Source organism: Microcebus murinus, chromosome 11, assembly GCF_040939455.1.
Source record: "Microcebus murinus isolate Inina chromosome 11, M.murinus_Inina_mat1.0, whole genome shotgun sequence".
Lineage (NCBI taxonomy): Eukaryota > Metazoa > Chordata > Mammalia > Primates > Cheirogaleidae > Microcebus > Microcebus murinus.
The window spans coordinates 96,785,154-96,811,194 of NC_134114.1; the positions used below are offsets into that span (position 1 = coordinate 96,785,154).

Here is a 26,041-nt window from a genome sequence, read left to right on the forward strand (position 1 = left end):
TATGCAGCAATTCCACAAGAACAATGACCAAAAGAAAACTACGACAATAATTTTACAAATACATTATTTAATGCAAAAATATCAGCACTTCACGATCATGGCCAACTTAAGTTATGCCTGAGAAGTAGGGTGATGACACAACTTATCACTCACACCATAACACTTCTGAGAGTATAAGGTAGTGCTGTTAATAATTTTGCCAGGAGATTAGGCACAACCTGCAAGTGGCCCAGGAGGCCAAGGAGACCCGGGACATGTGGTCGCCCAAGCGATAACTCACAAACAACATATCCTTCAAGGAAGTGTGGGAATTCCAAGCACCTAGATGAGCACTTGCTCAATAAGGACCCTGCAGCATTATTGGCAGTTATACACCAAAAGCAGGTTCTCGGTATCCTCTAGCAATATGCTAATTCTAGTGCACAAGCGCTCCTGACAGCGGGGGCCTTCGTGCACCTCAGAGATTTCGCTCCACCTGACTTCAGTCCACGAGGGTTCACCTCACCACTCATGTCATTCAGTTCCAAATATTTCTTAATTTGTTTTATGAAGTTAGTTTAGATTCCAAGATTTCTTTACTAATATTTGGTTTCCAACATACATTTAAACTATTCTTCTGTTATTTCTTTACTTATTTTTTAATTGACAAATAAAAATTTTACATATGTATCATGTACAACCTGATGTTTTGAAATGTTTACATTGTGGAATGTCTCAATCCATCTAATGAACATATGCATTACCTCACGTACTATTTCTTTGTGGTGAGAACACTTCAAATCTACTCTCAGTGATTTTCCAGTAAACAATATATTCTTATTTACTATGGTCGCTATGATGTATAGTAGATCTCTTGAACTTATTCCTCTTATCTAATTGAAATTTTGTGTCCGTTTACCAACATATCCCCAATTGCTCCACCTCCAGCCTCTGGTCACTACCATAACTTAACACAGTGCCCTTCAAGTTCACCCGTTTTCACAATTGACAGGATTTCCTTCCTTTTTAAGGCTGAATAGTATTCCCTTGTGTATATACACCCCGCTTTCTTTATCCATTCCTCTGTTGATGGACACTTAGGTTGACTCCGTATCTTAGCTGTTAGGAACAGTGCTGCAATGACCATGATGAGCATGCACGTGTCTCTTCAACTACTGGATACTTCATATTCTTTGAATGTACCAATGGTGGGGTTGCTGGATCATCTGGTAGTTGTATTTTTAATTTTTTGAGGAGCCTCCATACCATTTTCTATATGGCCATCTTTTGTTATTGATTTCTAGTTTTATTGACAAGTGTAGTCAGAAAACACAGTCTTGATATGATATTGCTTCTGGAACTTATTGAGGCATCTTATGTGGCCTAGTATGATTTTCTTTTAATATTTAGTTTTTGCTCAAAAAGAGAGCATTTATTGCCCCTACTTTTACTTCCTCATGGTACCTATGTTGCCACTTCCATGTCTGTGGGTGCTGGTGACCTGAAACCACCAGCTTCATCAGTTACCAGGTTCCTGATGTGTAAATTGGTGACGCGGAGGGTCCCGGGCGAGCACTCCTCATGCCCTCCACAGCCTTGGGCTGGTGCACGGCTCCTCCTCCTCCTCCCTCTGCGTCTCTCAGAGTCACACCAGGGGATGTTCCTGACCTGCGCCACAGGCAGCAGCCCCAGCCACACCCCCAACCTGGAGCCGGCCTTCTGTCCCTGAGGGCTCCTCCAGGCACCGCCTCCACAGGTCTGCAGCCTCCCCGCGAGGACTCTGCTCACCAGCTGCACAGGGAGTGACGGTGTCTTCATGGATTGCACCGAATGACAGTGACTCCAGACACCACACTTATTCGGTAACTTATGGTGAGTTCTCACACACACTAAAGGGGATTGGTAGAGCTATATAGGAGAAAACCGAAGTGTTTTTTCCTGTTCTCACATGACTGCTCACTCAACCCAACAGTTCGGACACCAGACTCTCCAGTGGACACCAGCTGGATGCCCTCTTATTCAATCCAATCCCAACACTCTGTTATCAAAACCACAAGGGGGGTTCAGCCTAGGTCCAGTTGCTCGTGGCACAAAGATCCAATCATTGAGGCAATGAGAATTGCCAAGGAAACAAGGAAATTGTTAATGCAAAAGACATCTTGTCAGGAGCACCTGAGAAGCTGCTTCAAATTCATCTCTCCAACTAACAGAAATCATGGCCATTTAAAGGAGGGGCCTCAGGGCAGGTCGAGGTGTAACTGGCGAGCCGCTGCCTGCACGGGGCGCGCTGTGGGGACAGTGCGTCAGGGAGTCTGCCCAGGGCCCTTCCGAATCTCAACACCTTTTTGTCTTGCCAAAAACCCACTATTTCTGGGAAACAACTAAAAGGTCAAGGAGTTAGTTAAGGAAGAGGATTTAAAAAAAAAAAGCAACAAGGCCAGGCGCGGTGGCTCACGCCTGTAATCCTAGCTCTCTGGGAGGCCGAGGCGGGCGGATTGCTCAAGGTCAGGAGTTCGAAACCAGCCTGAGCAAGAGCGAGACCCCGTCTCTACTATAAATAGAAAGAAATTAATTGGCCAACTAATATATATATAGAAAAAATTAGCCGGGCATGGTGGCACATGCCTGTAGTCCCAGCTACTCGGGAGGCTGAGGCAGTAGGATTGCTTGAGCCAGGAGTGTGAGGTTGCTGTGAGCTAGGCTGACGCCACGGCACTCACTCTAGCCTGGGCAACAAAGTGAGACTCTGTCTCAAAAAAAAAAAAAAAAAAAAAAAAAAACCACAATGAGACATCACTTTACTTCTGTTGGAATGACTATCAATAAAAACAAAAAAACAATAGACAATGGTGGGGATGCAGAGAGAAAGGAACACTGTATCCTGTTAGTGGGACTGCAAATTAGACAACCTCTATGGAAAACTTTATTTGAGAAGTATGGAGACTTCTCAAATAAATAAATAAATATAGACTTACCATTTAACCCATCAATCCTACTACTGGGTATCTACCCAAAGAAAAAGAAGTCATTTTATCAAAAAGACACCTGCACTAGAATGTTTATCACAGCATAATTCACAATTGCAAAGATGTGGAAACAGCCTAAGTGCTCATCAATTCATGAATGGATTAACAAAGTGTGGCATATATACGTACCATGGAGTACTACTTGGCCATAAAAAGAAAGTAATTAATGTCTTTTGCAGCAATTTAGATGGAACTGGAAACCATTATCCTAAGTGAAGTATCTGAGGAATGGAAAAGCAAACGCCACATGTAGTCTCTAATAATTTGAAACTAAATTGATAGGCACAGAGAGAAGTAAAAGTCATTGGAAATCAAGAAGGGGGATAGAGGAGAGGGGTACAACCCTAACAGGTACAATGAACACTACTGGGATCATGGGTACACTGATAGCCCTGACTTAAGCATTATAAAAGCTATCCATGTAACAAAAACATTTGCTCCCCCTTAATTTTTTAAATTAAAAAAAATCTCTCACAATTTCATTAAAACAAATATTTTAAGAGAACCTTGTTTTAATCTAAAATTTATCCTTTTAATTATAGCCAACTAAATCACATTCAAACTTCCTTTATAAATTTTTATAACTTACATAGACCATCTATAACATGCTTGGACACTGGTTATTTAAGAAAAATATAAGACAAAACAATCATTTTACTTTAGGACCAAAAGTTTACCATACAAGATCTTTTTTCATACAAAGCTATATTTTTCCTATTTGACCTTACTTATCAAAATATATCTTCATAAACCTTTGACCATAAGTTTCTGTTTTTGTGCTGTCATTTGTTTAGTTTTATTTATTTGAACTTACTAGCACTTATTTTTAGTTACGCATGTTTACATCTTACCTGAATAAGAACCTTAAAATTAAACATGTGGGTATTTTCACCAGTAACTCAGGAGATTTAGCTGTTTTTACCAGATAATTTTGTTTTGGGTGGGTTAGTTTTATAACCTTTGTGTCAAACCCTGACACCTTTAAATACAAAAATGACCAGTAACTCAGGCAAAAATGTACACTGACAATTTTGAAGATATTTTTATTGCTATCTTACCAATAATTTTTAAAAACCAGCTCATTTACCAAAGATTACTAAATTTACATGAACTTGAAAAGCATTTGGACTTAATTTATGAGAGCTCCTTTTATTTATAAGCCAGTTTTAGTACTATGCAGACATACAATACATACATATACACAAAATGCATCTAAGCACATACACACACTAAGTCTCAATCAATACCTTTTATCTCAGGATCCAAGCTATGAAACCCTCTGAAGCTCCGAGTGCATCTGTATACACTGTATTTCCACTCCTCTCTTTCCCTTTCCCGCGGCTGGCATCCCTACATCTCGGCCAGACTGCCTTCACAGACAGCCGTGGCTTTGAATCTCCTTGGGCGGGGGTGGGGAACCTGCAGCTTGCGGACACGTGTGGCCCTCTGGATCCTTTGGACTGAATCTAAATTTTACAGAACAAATCTCAAATGTCTTCTAATCTCCTGGACCTTAGGACAGAAGTGTCTCTTAACTTTTCAGACCTTAGACCCTGCTGCAAGAGAACTGGCATCAGGTGTCCTTTAACCTTCCAGACCTTGGGCTGCACTTACCAACAGCAAATTTAAAGTAGGCAAAAAGGAAATAGAGACAAAGACCTTAACAGACTCCACATTTACATGCTGCATCCAATACAAGCACTCAACACAAAGTGAAATTCAAGAGGTTCCAAACACACGAACTATAGTTTCACTTAATAAGCCCTGGGAGTGCCAAATCAAAACAGCTTAGTTCCCACTCTTACAAATGGTTGGGGGCTTATTCAACCCCAAACAAGCGGAATTCCCTCAGAATTCCCCAAATTGAAAGAGGCATCCTCCACCATGCCGTACCTTCAAACAGCACTCACCTATCTCAAGGCAAATGTCAAAATGCAGAGATTCTTTCTTCCAACGCAGTCAGGAGGCAATCACAGGCGTGGGAGGCCAGTTGGAGCCCGCGGGGGAGGCCAAAGCCGCCCTCTGGCAAATACGGCCAGGGAGCTGCTAAGGGAGACTTTTGGTCTTTCCTTGCTCTGCAGCCACTGACCCATGGGCTCCAGTTGCTCCTCACAGAAAGATCCAATTATTGAGACGACAAGTTAGAAAGGAGTTTTTAATACAACAGACGCCCCAGTCATGAGAACCAAAGAAGCTGCCTCAACTCCATCTCTCTGATGAAGGAATACGGTGGGCTTTTAAAGGAGGTGTCAGGCGCCTTGGGGCAGGCGTGGCTACGTAACTAACTAACGAGGGGCTTGGAGGAGGCCCGGGCTGCAGTGGGGCTTGTTCAACCTTGGCAGCAGGCAGTCTCCCCAGGGGCTTTCAGAACCTCAGCTCCTTTTTCTTGCAGAAAGTCCACCGTTTCTGGGAGACAATTCAAAAGGTCAAGTAGTTGACCTTTGAGAAAGAGGATTATAAAAAACAGGGGTCCCCGAGATTTGTTCATAGAGCGAGTTACACTGAGAGAGGAACTACACCAATGAAGACAATATTTCCAAACATAATGACTTTGTAAGCTGGAAGGCAAATTTTCCAAGTGTTGAGAGCATGTATTCTGGAACCCAAATTTCTGGATTCCATTTTTTTCCTGTGGCTTACTAATGGTGAGGTATGGTGAAGATTCCTATCTTTTTAAGCCTTTGTTACATCGCCTGCAGTGAGGATAACAACTCAATTCTGCAGGCTTGTTGGTAGGGTTCAATGAGCACAGTACTGCGGGAACCAAGTCGTCACATGCTCAGGGCTGCTGCTGGCAACACAGCAACACAGCAACACAACGAGAGCCTGCACGTCACCTGCAAGGACACGTTCCCCTCTATGGGCATTTCTTGCTTGGTTAAGGATCACTCGTGTTGGAGACGAACACCTCGTAATTGAGTGGAATTAACAACAAACCTGTAGTTCTTTCTTATGAGTGACAAATTATATGAACATGGTCTTCCTCATACAAACAGAAACGTAATGTGAGCTTGTTACAAAGCCTTTTTATACCACCCTACCTTCAAGACACAGAAAAATCTGATCAAAAAAAAAAGCTCAGACACATATCAGTACTAACATTTCAAAGCTCTGAGAAGCGAAATAACTTTCCCAAGGGACTAAATCGCAGGGGAAAGTACTTGAATCCAGGTGTTCTGATTCAAATCCCAGCCTCTTCATACGTACTGTATTTCTCATGAGTAAGACCTAAATACAGAGTATAATGTTTTGAAGAGCCTTATAGCCCGTAGGAAAAAAGCCTAATTACAAAAATAATTCAAAATTAAAATGATTGTGGATTACATGTTAGATCACATCTCATTAACCATCAAACACCACAGACAAGCTATTACATGGACATGATTAGCAAGACAAGTCTTTGAATAAATAACTCAGTATACTTTTTTGTTAAATATGTCAATAGCTCAGGCATTTGCTTTTTTGCCTCAGGTTATGCAAACCGCTCTCTAGAAACTTTGAAGTAAGATTGATTTTTTTATCTTGTTTGCAATGACTTGCCTTTGCCTAAAGGCAGAGCACTGGGCTCAATAGCCTTTCAAAATCTGTTTTTGCTCTATGATCCCATGACTTTAATGAGACACGAAGGGTAAATTCAGCTCTAAGACCAGCATTTGTGATTACAGCATTTGTAATAATTTGCATTGGTATGAAAAAGTCCAATCTACATGTAAGACTGCTATTAAGGGAGAATAAATTCATAAAAAGTTATCTTTCATAGAAATTATCCACACAGTATTTTGAAATGACTATTTTTGGATTTTAGGAAAATAGAAATCAATTATTGTATTACTGCTATTGGATTTCTCATATGCCTGTGGTCCTAACATAGGATTCAAACTTCCAGATTCTATGTCAAACACCCAAGACATTTTGTTTTGAGCTTACTTTTTTTTTTCATTTTACTAGATACCAATAAAATTCCTCATTTGTTCCATTAGCTTCCACTTCTATGTAACTTATTTACATAACTTCCCTTATCCCCATTTCAACCCTCCAGAATTCTCCAGCAACCAGACTCCTGCAGAACCTGTCAAAGAAAAAGAAGGAAAATGTTGGTAATAAAGGAACTTGTAAGTCAAAAGTCAACCAAACAACTAAATAGAGAAGGAGCCAAAAGACTAACTAGAAACACTTTGTTCACATTTAGTTTTGAATAAAAAAAAAAAGACTAACTAGAAACACAACTTTTGGAGGGTTGCCAAAAAAGAAAGAGCATTCTGGTTTTCTGATGACCAAGCCTGGCTCTTTGTGTAAAGGTTATAAAGCAAAGGGGAAACAGAAGACTGTAAGAGAAAAAGCAGGGCAGATTAGAAACAGCTGCTACAGGAGAGCAGCAGAACAAGGGCGGCCGCCAAGCGGGCTGTGCTCACGCAGACAGCAGAAAAGACAGCAGAGCCACTCTGCTCAGTGGGGCACTCACATTTCTTTCACCTCTACGAGCACCAAAACTAGGTGGCTCTCTATGGGGGTGTGCCTCAGACCCAGCACAGGGCCTGGAGGCCAAGCAGTGCCACTGTTACCTTTGGGACTGAAGGGGATCAGAATATGCCACCCCAAAATATGCCACTTCAGCAAAACATTGTTTTGAGCTGAAGGCAATTGAGAAATAGCAGGCTGGATGGATGCAGTAGCTTGTGCCTATAATCCCAGCACTTTGGGAGGCAGAGGCAGGAGCATCATTTGAGGCCAAGAGTTTAAGACTAGCCTGGGCAACATAGTGAGACCTTGTGTCTACAAAAAAAAAAAAAATGTTTTTTAACTAGTTGAGTGTGGTAGCACATTCCTGTAGTCCCAGCTACACAGGAGGCTAAGGCAGAATGATTGTTGAGCCCAGAAGTTAGAAAATGCAGCAAGCTATGAAGACACCACTGCAGTCTAGTCTGGGTGACAGAGCAAGATTCTGACTCTAAAAAAGAAGAAGAAATGTCAGACTGCTGAAAAGCCTCTCTGCCCTCCCACTGTCTGCCTAAAGGGAGGGCATAAATTTCCTTCTGTGAAGGTGCTTTTCTCTCCTCTTTCATACCAGGAGAGAGACAATTCCTATCATTGGAGATGTACTGACTTGAATCTGCATAAACACACTTTCCTGAAATAGCCCTTATTTTCTGTTACTTTCCCCATATAGTTACCTTCCCACAATTTCCTACCCCTAGGATCTCTAAACTATTTTCCTTTGCCTTGTCACTTTTTTATAAATTTATCATCCCTTGTTAAAATGGTATATATAAGCCTCTGGGTCAGACTGCCTCTTTGGAGTTTTCATTTCCTTTCTGCAAGGCCCCCATATGCATATTAAATAAATCTTTTTCTCCTCTTAATCTGTCTTTTGCCAATTTAATTTGCAAGGCCCCAGGCACTAAACCCAGAGGGTAGGAGAAAGAAGTTTTTCCCTCTCCTATAAAAGAAAGGCACAGAGACCCAAGGAAAGTCCACTCAGAACTAATCACACCCTCCATCTTTTATGCTAACTAATATTTATTGAGCACTTATTATGTGCCAGGTCCAGCTTTAATTACTTTACATCTTTTACCTAATTAGTTTTACCTATGGAGTAGGTGCAATTAGTAGCACTTTGTGTTAGATCAGGTCCTCCAAGAGGCAAATGCCCCAACAAGATTAAAGGTGTCCGGATTTTATTTTGTGCCAGATAAAATATAAGTATACTAAAAGTACACTTATCATAAAAAGTGATTTGCTGTTTATCTGAAATTCAAGTTTAATTGGACATCCTGTTGCTTGTCTGTTGCTAACTCTGACAAGCCTACTTTAGGGCACATGCCTGTGTGAGGGAAAACAGGGAGGAACCTGGATAAGCCCTTAGACCATGATGCAAGTCTGACCCTGGTGGTGAGATGGGGAGAAAAGGGCAGCGGAGACTTGACGAAGATGTGGTTAGTCAAGCCATCAAGAAGTCCACAAGCCAAAGTGGCAAACAAAGGAGCTCTGTGTGGCCCAGGATTGTGTGTGCCTTGGTATCCCTGATGCCCTTGGTTGTCTAGAAGCAGCCGTGGGGGCCTATCTATATGGTGATAGATTGAGAGCACAGCAGCTGGGGCCCTGGGCCAATTACATGCCTTGTAGTTGAATGTTTGCAAAGTACATCCTAATGACCACTGCACAACCCCATTTTATAGGTAGTGAAACTGAGTCACAAAAAAGTTAAGTAACTTATCAAAAAGTCAGGGCTAGTTAGCAGTGGAGCCAAGATTTGATGTTCTGGTTCCAGAAACCTTGCTCCTGCCCACCATGCTAGGCTGTCTCGTGTCTAAGCCCAAATCTTCTGTACCTTCAGAAACCGTCTGAAGTTCACAGCAGTGTTCCTAACAAAATGATTACATGTGCTACGCTTGGTATGCAGTGTATAAGAAAAGGAAGTCTATAAGGCTCATAATGTGGAATAACTGAGATTATTACAATTTCTTTTTAGTAGCACATCAGTCAACTCTACTATTTCATTAGGCCCCTCAAATCTTAGAATACCTGAAATGTGTTTCCACCATCTGGAAGCAAGTGAGGCCCAAGATCAAAATGAGAAACCAGGTAAAGAACCCTGGTTGATGGCCGGGTGCTGTGGCTCATGCCTGTAATCCTAGCACTCTGAGAGGCCAAGGCGGACAGATTGCTCAAGGTCAGGAGTTCGAGACCAGCCTGAGAAAGAGTAAGACACCATTTCTACTAAAAATAGAAAGAAATTAGCTGGACAACTAAAATTATATAGAAAAAATTAGCTGGGTATGGTGGTGCATGCCTATAGTGCCAGCTAGTTGGGAGGCTGAGGCAGCAGGATCGCTTGAGCCCAGGAGATTGAGGTTGCCGTGAGCTAGGCTGACGCCACAGCACTCTAGCCTGGACAACAGAGCGAGACTGTCTCAGGAAAAAAAAAAAACAATCCTGGTTGAGGCTTCTCTTATTAGGTTAGGAAACATGTCCCAACACCCCAAGTTTACTTCCTAAAGATAAACATTCCCAGAAAGTTTCCTTTTTAGCGAAGGGTCTAGAGAATTGAAAGCCCTGGGCACACAAGCTCTGTGCAGGCCGCTCAGGGTCTTCCGATGGGCCGGAGGCAGAAGCGAGTCCTGCCACCCGCCTCGGCCTCGCCTCTCGGCCCCAGCTCTGAGCGGGCGCAGGCACTTTCCTCCAGTAGCGCAGTGCTCCTCCTCCGAGTCTCCGGTTGAAACTGGCACCGCCAGCACCCGTTGTCCTGGGGCCGAAGATATCAGGAACCAAAATCATTTCTCATTTGGACCTTGCCACAGCTTTAGGGGTCTAAACTTCCAACTTCTTTATAGTCTCCTGAGAGTAAATTTATTAAATTGTTTAAGATGTCTAAGGCTAGTAAAAACTCCATGGATTTTTTTAATGACAACTTTTCTCTTAAGCTGCTGGGCATTGTTTCTAAATCGACTGCGTTGCCATTCGGTGGAGAAAATCTAAGCTGTGACTTCTGTCCACTCATGCAGGTGCTGCACGACGGCCACCGTCTCGGGTCCCCTCGCAGCTTCCCCAGGCCCCGAGTCACAGACAGCAGTTTCCCGCCCTCTTTCTGGGCTCTGGGCTTGCTTAAGTAAATATATCTCCTGTGTCTTCCTCCACGTGTGACGGACAGCCATGTTTATTTAAAGGAAATCTATTAAAGGCAACAACCCATTTCTATTAATTCGATTCTTTCTCTTATAATAATCCAGGAAAACAACTCCCAAATAAAATAGTCCCAAATTTTCTAAATCTCAGACTGGCCTGACTGCAACAGATAGAATGGCCACCGTGGCCATCACCACCACCACCACACACACACACACACACACACACACACACACACACACACACAGAATATTCTGGGCTCAGAAGACTGCAGCTGGAGCCAGCTGCCACATCCCAGATCTTAGGTTTTACCGAAAAGTACATCAAGCAGGGAATTCCAGCTGGGTGGGGGTCGAGGGTGTTTTCCCTCAGATTGGGTGTGAGAAAGTGGAGGTGTGTTGTCTTAGCAAAGCTTCCCGGTACACAAACCTGAAAAGAATTTCTCTTCGCTGAGACCTCTGTAAGCCCTGGGAAATTGCCCACCTGCATAAAACGGCCCCTGGCTTGTTTTGTCTGTTCGCTTTGTCTTGGGTAAGCCCTTTGTCAGGTACCACCCAAAATAGCCAAGCCCTTCTTGCTGTACTTGTCTCTCAAAACATATCTTTTGCACCTAAGCCTACCAAGTGTGACTTGTCAGGACGGGATACTGTGATCCTCAAGGTCGAAACTCTGGAAGGAACTCTTGCCCCAGCATTGGGACAGCTATGCTCCCTGTGGTCATTCTGAGATCATCAACTGAAAATAGTGATGGTGAAGTGAAGAGAACAAAGGAGAAATGTCCCCAAAGCCCCAGTCTACCAGCTGCAGGGCAGAGGGGCACATTAGCATCCGTGATTAGAGAAGCCAGAGTATCACTCTGACTAAATACTGAGTTTCATTATGTGAAAATAAGACTAGGTAGATAATGTGATTTTTAAGGAGTTACAATTTAATTAACGGCCTTGACATTGTGTACAAATTAGATTTTGTCTTCTGCCAGGGCTTCAGACAGAACAACAGACAAGCTAGTAACAAAAAAGAATCTTTTCCTATCAGAAAAATGCCCCATTTGTGGGTTTTTACTCAGTCTCAGGGGAACTACACTCAAAGATGCATACGTAGGGAAGTGGCAGTTTTTCTGTTCCCTAATTTACACTATGTTGGTAGAACAAAAAGTCTAACTCTGTCTCTTACAAGGTAGTGAGAGGCCAGTTAGCAATAAACAGGCAGAGCGACCTGGATGAGGACACTCTAGCTATCAGAAAGACTCAATAGACATGTCTTGATAAATAAGAAAAACAAGTTACAAATGACCGTGTACATAGAATTATTCCATTTTTTAAATTACATGTATAATTAATGTCCCCATAAGACAGAATTCCAACTCTCTTCCAAGTCCTGGCCATGTCCCCTCCCCACCCCAGGCCAGCCACCTCCTCACCGAATGACCGTCTAATAGACCGACCTCCTTCCTGCTGGAGGGGGGCAGAGACTGAGTCCTCAGTCTGCATCCTGTGAACTAGACTGACAAAAGACAGATTAACAAGAGGAAAGCATACAACTTTTTTATGTGAATATGTTTATGTGGTACAGGATGGGGGAGGCTTCATAGATAAAAGTAAAAACCCAAAGGACTGTTAGACCCTGGGACTTTCAAGGAACTCAGGAAATTTCACCCCAAAATATGACTCCTCAGTATAAAGAATATTTTGAATTAAAGGCCATTCAAGATCAAAAAACACTGGCAGGGGCTTTCCCTCTATTTGCATAAACTAGACTGACCCCGATCAAAAGATCAAGGGGGCAGTGGACTGCCCTTCCTCTCCTGTTGTGGCAATATATTGCAGGAAAGAAGATCAAGACCGCAAGAAGACCCAGCCCAAGTTATTTTAAACACAGTGCCTGTCTCTCAGGTTTATTTAATTTGCAAAGAGAATGATTTACAAGTCACTCTGTCTCCCCATCCACTTGTCCTCCCTAGTTCCATTTGTCACCCCTAAACAGAATTACCTGTACTCCGCATTCCCCCTCCCCTCCAAAAGGGCAGGTATAAAAACATCTGAACTTCACTGGACTACAAGGTAATCACTATGCATGTGGTATTGGTAAATAAACCTTTCTCTTATTAATTCGTCTTAATCATGAGTTGATCTTTCAACAAACTTTCGGGGAACAAGGCAAGTTTCCCTTCACCCTTATGACTTATATACCATTTTAACAACGGGCAATAAATTGTAGAGATGTGACAAGACAAAGGAAAAAGGGATTTGGTCTAGAGATGGCAAATTACAGAAATGTGACTAGGAAATACATAGGGAAACTAAAGGAAAATGAAGGTTATTTTAGTAAGATTTGCTTATATAGATTTATGTCAGCGTTAACTCTCTATCTCCAGTGATAAGAATGTTCTACTCTTCCTGGTACAAGAAGGGTACTTTTCTCATCAGAAATTGGATGCCCTGCTTTTAGGTAGAAAGGGGGAGGCCAGAGAGCCCTTCCTGCATCTGCTGTTCTCAACTGCCTTCAGCTCTAAACAGTCAATATGCCATAGGGCCATATTTTGGGGTGGCATATCCTGGTCCCCTTCCCTGCCCTGGCTGGACACTCAGCTCTGTGCATCACCACTTCCATTCTCATCTCAGCTGAAATGTGACCTCCTCAACAAGGCCTTTACTAACCTTCCTGTCTAAATTAGCATATTCCCCACTCCTCTCTCATCCCATAATTCTATATATCACAACTCTCCCTTTTGTTAATGGCACTTTGTTTCAAATATCTCAACTGTGGTCAACGTATTTGCTGACTCCTTTGTTTAGTGACTTTGCTGTCTTCTAGGCTGACAGCAAAAACTACACCTGCTTGTCCTCCAAAGTATCCCAGCACTTAGCACAGCACCTGGCACAGAATGTGAACTTCATCAGTAGGAGGGGGAAAGGAGAAATGTTTCACATTTGTAAGAGAGTAAATATGAAATACATTAACAACAACAAAAATCCCTTATCTAACACTGTCCTAAGATTCTGATGACCTTTAACTGACACCATTTTCTATGGTCACCCCAGCTAGATCTATATTTTCAATCCTATCCCTCCCTGGTCTTCATAAATGCAAATGTTAAACAAATACACCTGCTATGATTAGGTCTGGCTGCAAGTAATAAAACACCACATTTATTAAGACAATAGCATAAATTTAACAGAGGGAATGGCCTGAAAAAACTGGCAAAAATATTTTCTGTCTCTTTAAAACATCCTCCACTCATTTTTGAGAACTAAAGCCTGCATCCTTGCCTCAGGCCAGTGGTTGAGACAGGTAGGATCAGTCTTTTGTCATTTGTACAACAGGAGCGGGCCCAGCTCCACCTGGTAAAGGGAGGTCCTGGGCAGAGGTCACAGATTGTCTTCAGTGGCGATGGGAGGATCAGAATCATCCACTGTAGTTGAACAGTACTTGCCTGAACTGAGAACCCATCCTTTAAAAGCTCTGTATTTCTACTTATTATTAGGACCATGGCATTTCAGACAGGAGTCTCCACCCTCCTCCTTTGCCAGCAAAGTAATAAAACTTCTCTTTCTTTCCCCTCAAACCACTTGTTCTTGTTCTTCTGATGCAGCCTTGAGATCAAGCGCTGAGCTTTCGGTAACATAAATAAGACAGAGGGTTCCCTCAGTCTCAGAGGAGCCTAGGGCGGACAGTCCAGAGCAGGTCCCTGGCCCCCAGAAGTCCTCAGGTATCCAGCCTCTTCTCCACACGGCCACGCCCACAGCAGGAGCTGGGAAGAGGCTCCCTTCATTCCAGGCAGCCACGTGCCCACTGTAACACATGGAATGGGTGTGGGGGCAGGAAATAGCCATCTCCACCACAACCAAATCCTACTGAGCATATAGCAAGCAGCCGGTATCTCCGCAAGCATCCATTCATCTGCGTATTCAACAGGCGTTACTATGTGCCAGGCATCTCACTAGATGCAGGAGAGAAAGTGCTTGAACAAGCTCAAAAAGGCCCTGCCCTCACAGAGCTTTCATTTAGTAAGCAAAACTGACATTAAAAAATAAGGGTAGCAGGATGTGAGGGTTCACACCTGTAATCCCAGCACTCTGGGAGGCGAGGTGGGAGGATCACCTGAGATTAGGAGTTCAAGACCAGTCTCAGCAAGAAGGATCCCTTGAGCCCAGGAGTGTGAGGTTGCTGTGAGCGAGGCTGACGCCACAGCACTCTACCCCAGGCAACAGAGCAAGACCTGTCTCAAAAAGGGGTGGGAGGCGCATCAAAATGTGTGGGGGGCAAAAAGAGGGAGAAGTTAATTTGACTCTGGGGCGGGGGCTGTCAGACAAAGCCTTCTGTAACCCTGCTTCCTGTTGTTAAGCAACACACACAAGGAAAAAAAGAAAGGAAGTACAGGTAATAACAAACCAGAAGTAAACTCTGTAACTGCAATAATAGCCCTGAAGCGAATTTTCTGTAATGATTATTTAACTCTAAGCCACAGTGCTCTGCGGTGCTGCCAATGCAGTCAGCGAAGGCTAGCCGGGTGCATTGCTGGCGGGAATAGCTTAGCCAGTTAAAAAGCTCCTTTTGTTTCTGAAAGCTACTAAAAATCCAAGCCCTTCAACTCTGAGGGAACAATTATGCTTCCACAGACTTTAAAGAAAGCATTTTACAGAGAAAAATCCTGTAGGAGGACGGAGGGAATGGCACACTGCCTAGGTTATTTATGAAGATGCAGGACTAAGCAGATGTGGTAACTCCAGCCACTTAGTCAGTGAGGCACCTGGATTTTAGGTTGTAAAGCCTCAATGGTAGGACACGCCCTTATGTGGATTAGAAGTTCTGGGAGGCCGCAGTGGGCAGATTCCGGGAAGGCTAAACTAGCCGCCAGCCTGCATGGGTCTGCGCTTTCTGTGAGCAAGAATAAAATGAAATCCTCAAGGAGGAAAGGAGGCACTGTGTTCAAGGGAAAGTCATAGTTAAATAATGGAGAGGTCAAAAACTACAAAGGGGGAAGGAGGCCAGGAGGCACTAAGCTTACCTAGCTTACCTGCATCCACAGGAAATGCTGGAATGATTTGCAGCTTTTATGGCAGCTGAGGTGCATGGCAGAGAATGTCAGGGTTAAGCAAACCCCTGTCCTGGTCTGACTCCTTGCACAGGGCAAACATGAAAATAAAAACCCATTGAGTTATCGCTGCGGGTTCTATAGTCTAGAAACTGTAGAAAATTTTCCGATGTTTTTCTCTTTAGAAGTTTTGGGATTTTTTGTTTTCATTTCAGGAGGTTAAAATCATTTGATCACTCTGTTTTGGGCATCTGGAATCCGGATTTAAAACACTGGGGAGGCCAGGCGAGGTGGCTCACGCCTGTAATCCTAGCACCCTGGGAGGCTGAGGCGAGCAGATTGCTCGAGGTCAGGAGTTCAAAACCAGCCTGAGCAAGAGCGAGTCTCTGTGTCTATTATAAACAGAAAGAAATTAATTGGCCAACTAATATATATACACACACACACATATATATAATTAGCCGGGCATGGTGGCGCATGCCTGTAGTCCCAGCCACTGGGGAGGCTGAGGCAGGAGGATTGCTTGAGCCCAGGAGTTTGAGGTTGCTGTGAGCTAGGCTGACACCACGGCACTCACTCTAGCCTGGGCAACAAAGCGAGACTCTGTCTCAAAAAAATAAATAAATAAAATAAAATACTGGGGAAACACTGCAATGGTTATGCATAACTTTTTAAGTTGGAATAAATCATGTCTTCAAAGAAGCAAAGACAAATTTTCCATGAATTATGTTGATTCTTCTTATAACAGCTTGTTATGTTTTTCTAAAGTAAATCTGTTAATACTGAGGGATGTGGTATAAAACTAACATCTGATTCTCTAAGCTTACAGTACAAAATAAGAGGAAGATGGTCTCTGAGAGGCTGTCCCCTCCTACTTTCTCCAGAGCAGACAAGGCAGTTGTCATTTAGGCCCCAAGACGGGCACAGCACATAGCTCTTCTCTCGCAGGCCTGTTTGAGACTGTGAGCAAATTCACCTTCCTGCCCACAGCGGAATGTGTCTCCACATCGGCAGCACGCTCGAGTGACCCTCTAAAAAGGATCAAATGTCTCCTCATGCCACTCTGGGGATTTTCACAGATGAAAGTCAAAGAATTTAAATATTTGTGAACAATCTGAGTTCCCCAGCTCAAACGAGACAGAGGGTTCAGACTCAATCAGAGGAGGTTTTGTCATACAGCTAGCTGTTTGGCTCACTGCAGTCCAAGACCAAACCGGTTTTAGCCAATGCTCTTGGGTCTGTAGGGTAGCAGAATATGTCATTGCAAAACATGACACTTTGACATAGGATTATTTTGAGCTGTAGGCAATTAAGAAGAAACAGATACAAGAAAAGCTCTCTGCACTCCTCATCTTTACCTAAAAGCAGGAATAAATTTACAAAAACTTCCCTCCTTCTCCCTTATCCTCCAGGAAGGATGAAAGTTCATCACTGGAGACAACTTCTAGACCCTTACCAACCTGGAGATGCCACCAGAGAGGCATGTTGTTATCTACAACAAACTTTACTAACTATCCTTTATCTGCCTTTAGTTTCCCATCTATTTGCCTTCCCACAAGGTGCTGCCTCTCAAAACTCAGGTCCTTTTCTTTCGTCTTGTCACTTCTCTAAAAACGTATTGATCCTTTGCTAAGATGCCGCATAAGCCCACGTTCTAACGCGGTTGCGCTGCTCATCTCTGAGTGCTCCCACAAGTAATCAACATACATGCTAATCAGATTCTGCTTGTTTTTCTCTTGTTAATCTATCTTATGTCAGTCCAATTTATAGGGACCAAGCCAGAGGACCTAGGAGGCATTATCAGAAAAAGAATGTTTTCTCCCGGACAGGTCCCTCTCAAACCCTGGGCCGAGATTCCTTAAAGGGGCGCTGTGGTCATAAGAGGCAGCTCTGGAGACGCTGCACCCCACCCACGTGCCCGAGCACCGCCTGCCGGCCAAGCAAGCGTCTGCGCCCAGCGCCCAGGCCCTGGAAGAGGGAGCGTCCTCACCCCCAGGCCGCGTGGTCTCCTCTAGACCCTTTTTGCTGAAGAGATGGTCTGAGTCAGAGGTGCCCCCTGTTGGTCCAGACCTCTGAGCCTCTCTTGATTAAACGAGCGTCCCAGGGACAGCCCGGCCTAGCGCAGCCCCACGCGGAAAGCGGGCGCGCTGCGCACTCCCGCCAGTGACACCATCTGCCTGTCTGTCACACCCTCCACTGGAAGGCGCCCGCTCCACACTGCGTCTGGACTCCCCAGTTGTCTCGGGTAAGATCACCCCCGCTTTACAGGGGGGGACACTGGGGCCCCGAGAGTCCGTCCGGGCCCTGTCCCTTCCTCAGCTCCGCTGGCCCCAGGGAGCCGCTCTGTCCGCCCTGCCGGCCGCTGCCCCAGCGCCTCGTGCCTTCGCCAGCCCTGCCTGCAGCTGTCCCGTTTAGCCAAAGTTCTCTCTTCCGCAGCCTACTCTTCCTAACAACTTTGACATTTTCCTTGACCGGCTGCTTTCGGAAGCTATTACTTCTATTTTTCGCTGAGGGGAAGGCGGTAGCCCAGGGAACCGCTCCCGCGGCCGTCCCGGCAGAGGGGGCAGGGGATGCCCGCGGACCTTCCCCACGGTGGAGTGCGCCTAGCAGGCACCGCGGCGCAGCTCCTGGCTTTCTCCCAGCGGCCACTCTTCCTCCCTCGGCACAGCAGCACACCCAGTTCTTGACTGAGAACGTGGCTCCCAAGAACAAAGCCTTCTCCACCTCGCATTAGGGTGTCCATGCTGCGTGACTAGCTGTTGGCAATGCAAAATGAGTGGAAGTGACTTCTGGGCCACACCCTGAAAGGGAAGGGGTGTCCCTCCCCTGGCGGCCAGCCAACAGGCGGACACAGCAGTGAACCACCCTTGACAGCCGGAACAACAAGAAGGAACTGAAGGCCTGGAGCCCGTGGGGTCGTGCTGGGCCGTCACACCCGGGCTGTTAAATGAGAAGCTGTCTTGTTTCCTTTTTATTCTTTGGGGTCTCTGTTAGGGTAGCTATTAATATAGCTGTTAATAAAATATAATCCTAATTAATACCAGGGTCCTGCCTGGCAGTCTGCAGACTGTTTCATTCTTCTAGGTAGAAAGACCATCCTCAGCCAATAAGGGGTGGTTGGAGGCATGCTGAGTTCTTGGGTGCCTAAAGAAGAAAGCCACTGAATCCCTGGGCTGAAGAAGCTTGAAATGTCACTTAGACCAGATAGAAAAAAAATGTGAGAAGCTGGGAAAGTTGATCTGAGCTGCAGGCCACCAGGGGCTAATGGAGGTGCCTGCAACTAAAGAAATTTTTTGATTTTTTTGAACATTGGCACCCAAACAAAATAAGCTGTTAGGCCAATTTTAACAGGTGGGGCGGCAGTCTTTGACTTCGGACTTGGTCCAACCCATTTGTGAGAGAGCTGGGGCATAAAGAAGCCGTATTACTTCTCCCGTATCATTCAGCCCCTTAGACACAGACTGTGCCTGAAAGGCAGGTGTCCCCCTCCAGGCCCTGCGTCCATCCACTGGCCCAGCGCAAGCCTGGCATAGCTGCTCCCTGCCCCCAGCAGGCGGGCAGGGCCGTCCAGCACCACCTTGATTCCGACTCGAAACTCTGCATTTAAGGAAAGACCAGTTCTTCTTTTTCTACCTCTTTTCTTCCCAAACAGTTCACTCCCAGAGCCATCAGATAGTTGAGATGGGTACCCCGAGTGGAGGAGACATGCTCAGGTGTCAGAGCCTGAGCCTGGTAAGCAGGCGCTCACGGGAGTGAGATCAGCAGTCAGAAGCAGGCGGAGGCCTGGAGATTGGGACGCAGGAGGAGTGACCAAAGAGAGAACGCTTCAGGGGGATGGGGACAGTTTCTTGCTATCAGAGACAATAGCTGCAATACTGAGAGGGAAAAAACTAAAGTGAACACTGCGATGTTCGATCGGACATGGGAGTCCTGAAGGGAGCTCGTAGTTGTCATTATAGACAGACCTAGGAATACACGTAGATGTACCTGTCCGCCCACGGCCAGGGCCTGGGGGCAATGACAGCCCCACGTCAGCAGGCACGCCTGAAGCAAATATGGGCTTCGAAATATGACGCTTTACCAGCAAAGACCAGGGCTCCTTGGGGAATCGGCCGATTCCAGGGCTGGGGCAGGAAAAGCACAAACCGAGCGTGGAGTACCTTGTGCCCTTTTTGGAAGTGCTCAGAGGACAGGGACATGTCAAGGACACTGGAACCAGCTTGAAGGGAATTTTGCTGGTCAAATCAAGGACATCGAAATTTATTTTTAGTATAAGCAATGTAATAAATGGATTATAACTTATTGGATAAAACAGGAAAATATAAGTGTATGCAAATAGAAATAAGTGAATAAATGGAAAACTTGTTGGGGAGTAGGATAGGCACATAGTTTCAAACACTTACTAATTGACAATTAATTGTGGAAGAGATGCTTCAGAGGAGAACGCTGGCAGGCACCGCCGCCACTGCGTGGTCAGAGAGAGCAGCGGTGTGGACACACGGAAATCACACGCCCCTAACAGGACGCAGCGAGGACAACACGGTGTCACTTCCGTGACTGTGCTACTTAGGATGCAAACCCTGGATCTAGTCAGGAGGAAACATCGAGTTGAGGGACAATCTAAGAAATAAGTGGCCTGTAAATTCAGAAGTGTCATGATCATGAAAGCCAAGAGAAGACTAACAAAGACTGAAGAGATATGACAACATAGATCCTTTCGCTATAAAGGGCATTGCCGGGACAAGCAGCAAAAGTTGAATGGGATCTGAGGATTACATGTTAGTAACATACCAATACTAACTTCCTGATGTTGATGGCTGTATTGTAGTTATGCAGGAAAAATGTCCTGTTTGTAGGAAATACACACTAAAGTATTTGGGGGTGATGAGGCATCAGGTTGACAACATATTCTCAAATAGTTTAGGGGAGGAAAGTTCTTTGTACTGTACTTGTAACTTTTAAGTTTGTGATTATGTCAAAATAAAAAAATTTTTAAATTACAAAAGAAAAAAGGAAGCATCCGCAATTAAGAAAGAGTCAGAGGCCAGGAATGGTGGCTCAGGCCTGTAATCCTAGCACTCTGGGAGGCCGAGGCAGGAGAATCACTTGAGGTCAGGAGTTCGAGACCAGCCTCAGCAAGAGCCAGACCCTGTCTCTACTAAAAATAGAAAGAAATTAGCCAGACAACTAAAAATAGAAAAAATTAGCCGGGCATGGTGGCGCATGCCTGTAGTCCCAGCTACTCGGGAGATTGAGGCAGGAGGATTGCTTGAGCCCAGGAGTTTGAGGTTGCTGTGAGCTAGGCTGACGCCGCCACAACACTCTAGCCTGGGTGACAGAGCGAGACTCTGTCTCAAAAAAAAAGATAAAAATGAAAGAAAGAAAGAGTCCGGCAGGGAAGGAGGGCAAGTAAGAGCTCTGCAATTTCAGGGACACCACTCACATTCAGAAGAGTAATAACTCTGAGTCCAGGATACGTGGAATCAAATCTCAGTCTTATTGTTTATCAGCTGTGTGACTTCGGGAAAGTTACTAAATCTCTCTGTACCTCAGTTTCCTCATCGATAAAATGAGGATCAGAATAGCATCTACTTCCTAGGTTTGTTATGAGAATTACATGGGTTTGTATTTGTTAAGTTCTTTGAAAAATGTCTGGAATAGAGTAAGCACCAGATAAGTAAAGGAAATAGAATATCCCATGGAGTTGTTCAAAATAAAGTAACCTCACATATATGCTCACTGAGGGGAATAGAGAGTGGAAAGAAAATAAAACAACATAATTACATTTCTTAATTTAAAATATACAAACCTGGCTGGGCGCGGTGGCTCACGCCTGTAATCCTAGCACTCTGGGAGGCCGAGACGGGTGGATGTCTCCAGGTCAGGAGTTCAAAAATCAGCCTGAGCAAGAGCGAGACCCCGTCTCTACTATAAATAGAAATACATTAATTGGCCAACTAATAAATATAGAAAAAAATTAGCCGGGCATGGTGGCGCATGCCTATAGTCCCAGCTACTCGGGAGGCTGAGGCAGGAGGATTGCTTGAGCCCAGGAGTTTGAGGTTGCTGTGAGCTAGGCTGACGCCACGGCACTCACTCTAGCCTGGGCAACAAAGCAAGACTCTGTCTCAAAAAATTAATTAATTAATTAATTAATTAAAATAAAATATACAAACCTGCAATTATAGGCAAACATTGGTTTTTCTCTTTAACATTTTGAGGCTTAAGTTTTAATCCAAGAAGGGCAGTCAACTGAAGCTCTGGTGATCTGTGCCCTTAAGGCAAGAGCAGGAGGAGAGGCGGGTCACCAATGGTGCTGGAAAGCAAGGCAGCACATGAAAGTGGGGCACTGACTTTCTGCTGACTGCAGCTACTTCTCCACTGTGACCTCCTGGACGCTAAGGAGTCGGTGCCACTCACTTCCTGCCAAACGGAGACCTTTGTTCTGACCAACAGTGACACCTAAAGGTCACCACGGCACAGACACTTTGAAAATATCCAAATCTCGGCCAAATTTCTAGAACCCTGGACTTGCCAGGCAATAAGGATTCTCAACAAGCAAAAAGCAAATGCTGAGCAGTTGTTGGATCTGTGCTTCTGTTTTCAAGCCTAACCTACCTTGGGAAGTAAACGGCCTCTGCAATGATTTATTTATAATGTGGGGCGATCTCACTTACAGTAACCAAAATCATAAAATATATAAGAATAAACTTAAAAATTGTTAAGACACTGCATGAAATAAACTACAGAATTTTGCTAGGAATCAAAAAAACCTGAACAAATCAAAATATACACCATTTAAAACAGAGTATCATTGTTATTTTTTTATAATTTAGATTTTTTAAGCCTGAGTATTATAGCTATTCCTAATTATAAATTTAACATGATTCCAATAAAAATCCCAAACAACTTTCCTTTTCAAAAAACTGAAAAATGACTAATAAATACTATCTCATATAGATTTAGAAAAAAACTGAAAAATGTTTCTAAACTGAGGAAAATAACTAAAATATTAAAAACTGCAAAAAAACGAGTGTGGAAAACACCCTAATGACAGTAGCCAACATTTACCGAGCACTCACCACATACCAGGTGTCACGGTGCGAGTGCGAGAAAGGCCAGCGGCTGTTCCTGTCTTGCCAGAGGCAATCATGGGGAGCAGCCCCGAGCCATGATGAGCCATGACGGCAGAAAGCTTTTATACTGTTTTGGTTGGGGCTACGTGACCAGAGGCACATAAGTGAGGCTGTTGTTTTCTACATTTTATCGTGATCTCTCCAGATGGCCGGAGCTCCTGGCGGCCTTGAGCCCCTGAGAACTGTCTCCAAGCAAGCTGGGTACAGTAAATTGTCACAGCATGAGGCTGGCAGAATATGCATTCAGTTACAAGTGGATTGCTTTGCTTTCTTCCATAACCAGAACCTTATTTTAGCTGACCTCAACACCAGGCACTATGTTACTTTTATAATGTTTCCCTGTAATCCTAACAGTGGTGTGGGACAGGGATTACCACCCCAACTAGTGGAAATGTACTGAGCAGCATCTGTGTTTCTTATCTACGATAACATCACTCTAATTTCTTTTCCTTTTTCTTTTTTTTTTTTTTTTTTTTTTGAGACAGAGTCTCGCTCTGTCACCCAGGCTAGAGTGTTGTGGTGGCGTCAGCCTAGCTCACAGCAACCTCAAACTCCTGGGCTCAAGCAATCCTCCTGCCTTAGCCTCCCGAGTAGCTGGGACTACAGGCATGCACCACCATGCCCGGCTAATTTTTTCTCTATATTAGTTGTCCAATTAATTTCTTTCTATTTGTAATTTCTTTCTATTTGTAGTAGAGACGGGGTTCTAGCTCTTGCTCAGGCTGGTTTTGAACTCCTGACCTCGAGCAATCCTCCCGCCTCAGCCTCCCAGAGTGCTAGGATTACAGGCGTGAGCCACCGCGCCTGGCCCACTCTAATTTCTTTTAGGGGAATTATCCACTCTTTTTTTTTTTTTCTTCCTTTTGTATTTTATTTTTCCCTCTTAATTACATTGTTATCTTCTCAAGCAACCCAGGCTCCATATATTAGAGAATTATCCACTCTTGATTAGTCCAGAATTAGGACTATCGATCCAGGAGTTTTGCTCTCCATGCTAGGTGAACTGCTTGCTCCTTCCCTGGAATTTTAGTTTTGAGTACAGACACAAAAAGCCTAGAAATGGTGAAGCTCACTGACTCTGGCAGTGGTGTTCTGACAAGACAGTTGCTATTACCTGCTGTGTAGCCAGAGCCCCAGAGGCAAGATGACAAACTCAGGAAGCAGCTGCAGAATGGGGTTTCCACTTGCCTGCCCCAAGAAAAGGGGGTGGCGTCAGCAAGATCTGTGGAGCCACAGCAGAGGGACACCTGGAAGGAGATGTAGTCAAAGAAAAAGGAATGAGCCTTCCGGCAGTGACAACCTCCTCATGAGAGTCCTCTCCCAGGGAATCCTCGTCCTTCTCCAGAAGAGGAAAAACCCAAGCAGCAGCTCCTGGTGCAGAGCCCAGCTCCTACTTCAGGACGAGAACCCACCAGGCTGCCATGAGCCGCGCTGCTCGGCACCCGAGCAGGTCCGTGCTGTCCTCCCACGCCGAGGCCCCTGCGGAGGACGGGCGCTGAGCACCCAATCGAGATGAAAGGGAAACCACCCCAATAACACGGCTTGGACTTTCTTTTCTTTCTTTTTTTATTTTATTTTAGAGACACTGACAATAACTACCCAGGGCAGGCACAGGAGTGGGGAAATCAACCACTTCGATACCGGCGTTGCCTATAGCCGACGGCCACAGATGGTCGCGCGCGGCCCAGCGTCAACCGTAGCCGGCAGCCCTGATGTGACTTTTCTAATTTTTCATTTATCAAAATAAAATTGTGAACATTTAAAAATAACGTAGTGAAAACATATATGTGTATGTTACCTGTTCTGACTTACATTACAATGAAAGCTGCCTGTGAAGTGAAACGAGCTCTCAGTGCTTGAAGCTGTCGTCATCACACGAGAGCAAACGCCGCGGGCCGTGCGCAGCGCAGACTCCGTGCGCAGCGCAGACTCCGTGCGCAGCGCAGACTCCGTGCGCAGCGCAGACTCCGTGCGCAGCGCAGACTCCGTGCGCAGCGCAGACTCCGTGCGCAGCGCAGACTCCGTGCGCAGCGCAGACTCCGTGCGCAGCGCAGACTCCGTGCGCAGCGCAGACTCCGTGCGCAGCGTGCGTGCTGGGCGGCCGGGGCGTCCCGCCGGGAGCGCCGCGCCGAAGGGGTTGATACCCTGACCTCTATTTTCTGCTCTGATTTTTACTACCAGCCAAACACAATCAAAAGCCAGAGGACAAAGGAAGCCCAGATTAAACAGTCCATAGAGATAAGCCTCTAAAGATACACTGTAGGAGAGAGAATGTTGAAGATGGATCTGGAAAGGCAAACCCAGTCTGGCCAGCATGCTTTCCAGAACATTCCATATGTGTTTGCTAAAGACATCATTGGTTTCTGCAACTTAGAAACAAAGAAACCAAACGGATACACACAAGTACAGATAAGAATGAAGTTCAAAGGGGTTATGTTAATTTCTGAAGTGAAGCTGCTCTAAGGCATAAAAAAAAAAAAAAAAAAAATTTCTGAAGGTCATATAGATAATATGTGTAAGACTCTAAAAAAACTTAAATAAAAGAAATGTAAAAGACCATAGAATTAAATCTTTCTTTCCAGTATATGTGTGTGTAGAAACAGATTCATGTACTCATTACTGAAATTAGAGTACACAGCTAAAAGCAGATCCTAAAAGAGGCATCAGTGGGGAAAAGGACAACTGATTCATCTAATTAGGGGTGGAGGAATTAGGTATTTGAAAGGGAAATCAATTTATTTTTTTTTTATTTCGGCATATTATGGGGGTACAGATTTTAAGGTTTCAATAAATGCCCATTGGAGGGGGGGAAATGGGCATTTATTGAAACCTTAAAATCTGTACCCCCATAATATGCGGAAATCAATTTAGATAAATCATATACCCAAATTACAAATGGATTAAAGACTAAAATGTCAATACCATAAAACATTTATAGACATTTTCAATAGAAAAAAAAAAAAAACCAACAAACACGAAAACACCATAACTTCCCTAACATTTTAAATCCAGATGGGAGAGTTTTTTTTCATTTCCTCTAAAATAATCATTGTCAGAAAGCTTCTCCAGGATATGCTCCAGCAAAAGAAGAGTATAAAGCAATAAAGAGGAAAACACAGGATCCAGCACAAGAGGCTCTAGTACAGAAGAGCAGCAAAGGGGAGTCCAAGGATGACACTTGGGCAGCAGCCGCGAGAGCAGTCAGACAGAAGCAGTGGGACAAAGGGCACTCGGAGAGTTGA

At 44.5% G+C, this 26,041-nt stretch overlaps 1 protein-coding gene across 1 annotated transcript; it reads right to left on the minus strand.

The window, feature by feature from the left end:
- Positions 1 to 1,505: 1,505 nt before the first annotated feature.
- On the minus strand, positions 1,506 to 25,115 carry LOC109731315 (uncharacterized). Its single transcript, XM_076007911.1, has 3 exons — positions 24,612 to 25,115; positions 23,914 to 24,046; positions 1,506 to 7,074 (listed from the first exon to the last, which is right to left on the minus strand). Exons 1-3 carry the CDS (start codon positions 25,113 to 25,115, stop codon positions 7,022 to 7,024), a joined length of 690 nt encoding a protein of 229 aa, XP_075864026.1. The 3' UTR covers positions 1,506 to 7,021.
- Between the last annotated feature and the right edge of the window lie 926 nt (positions 25,116 to 26,041).

Excerpts from the sequence above, each read along its gene's own strand:
- LOC109731315 (XM_076007911.1), bottom strand. The coding sequence starts at position 25,115 with ATGCTGGCCAGACTGGGTTTGCCTTTCCAGATCCATCTTCAACATTCT. Across the intron at positions 24,047-24,611 it reads CAGGCAGCTTTCATTGTAAT|GTGTCCCTCTGCTGTGGCTC; the intron begins GTAAGTCAGAAC and ends ATCTCCTTCCAG. Across the intron at positions 7,075-23,913 it reads GGGCTCTGGCTACACAGCAG|GTTCTGCAGGAGTCTGGTTG; the intron begins GTAATAGCAACT and ends TTTCTTTGACAG.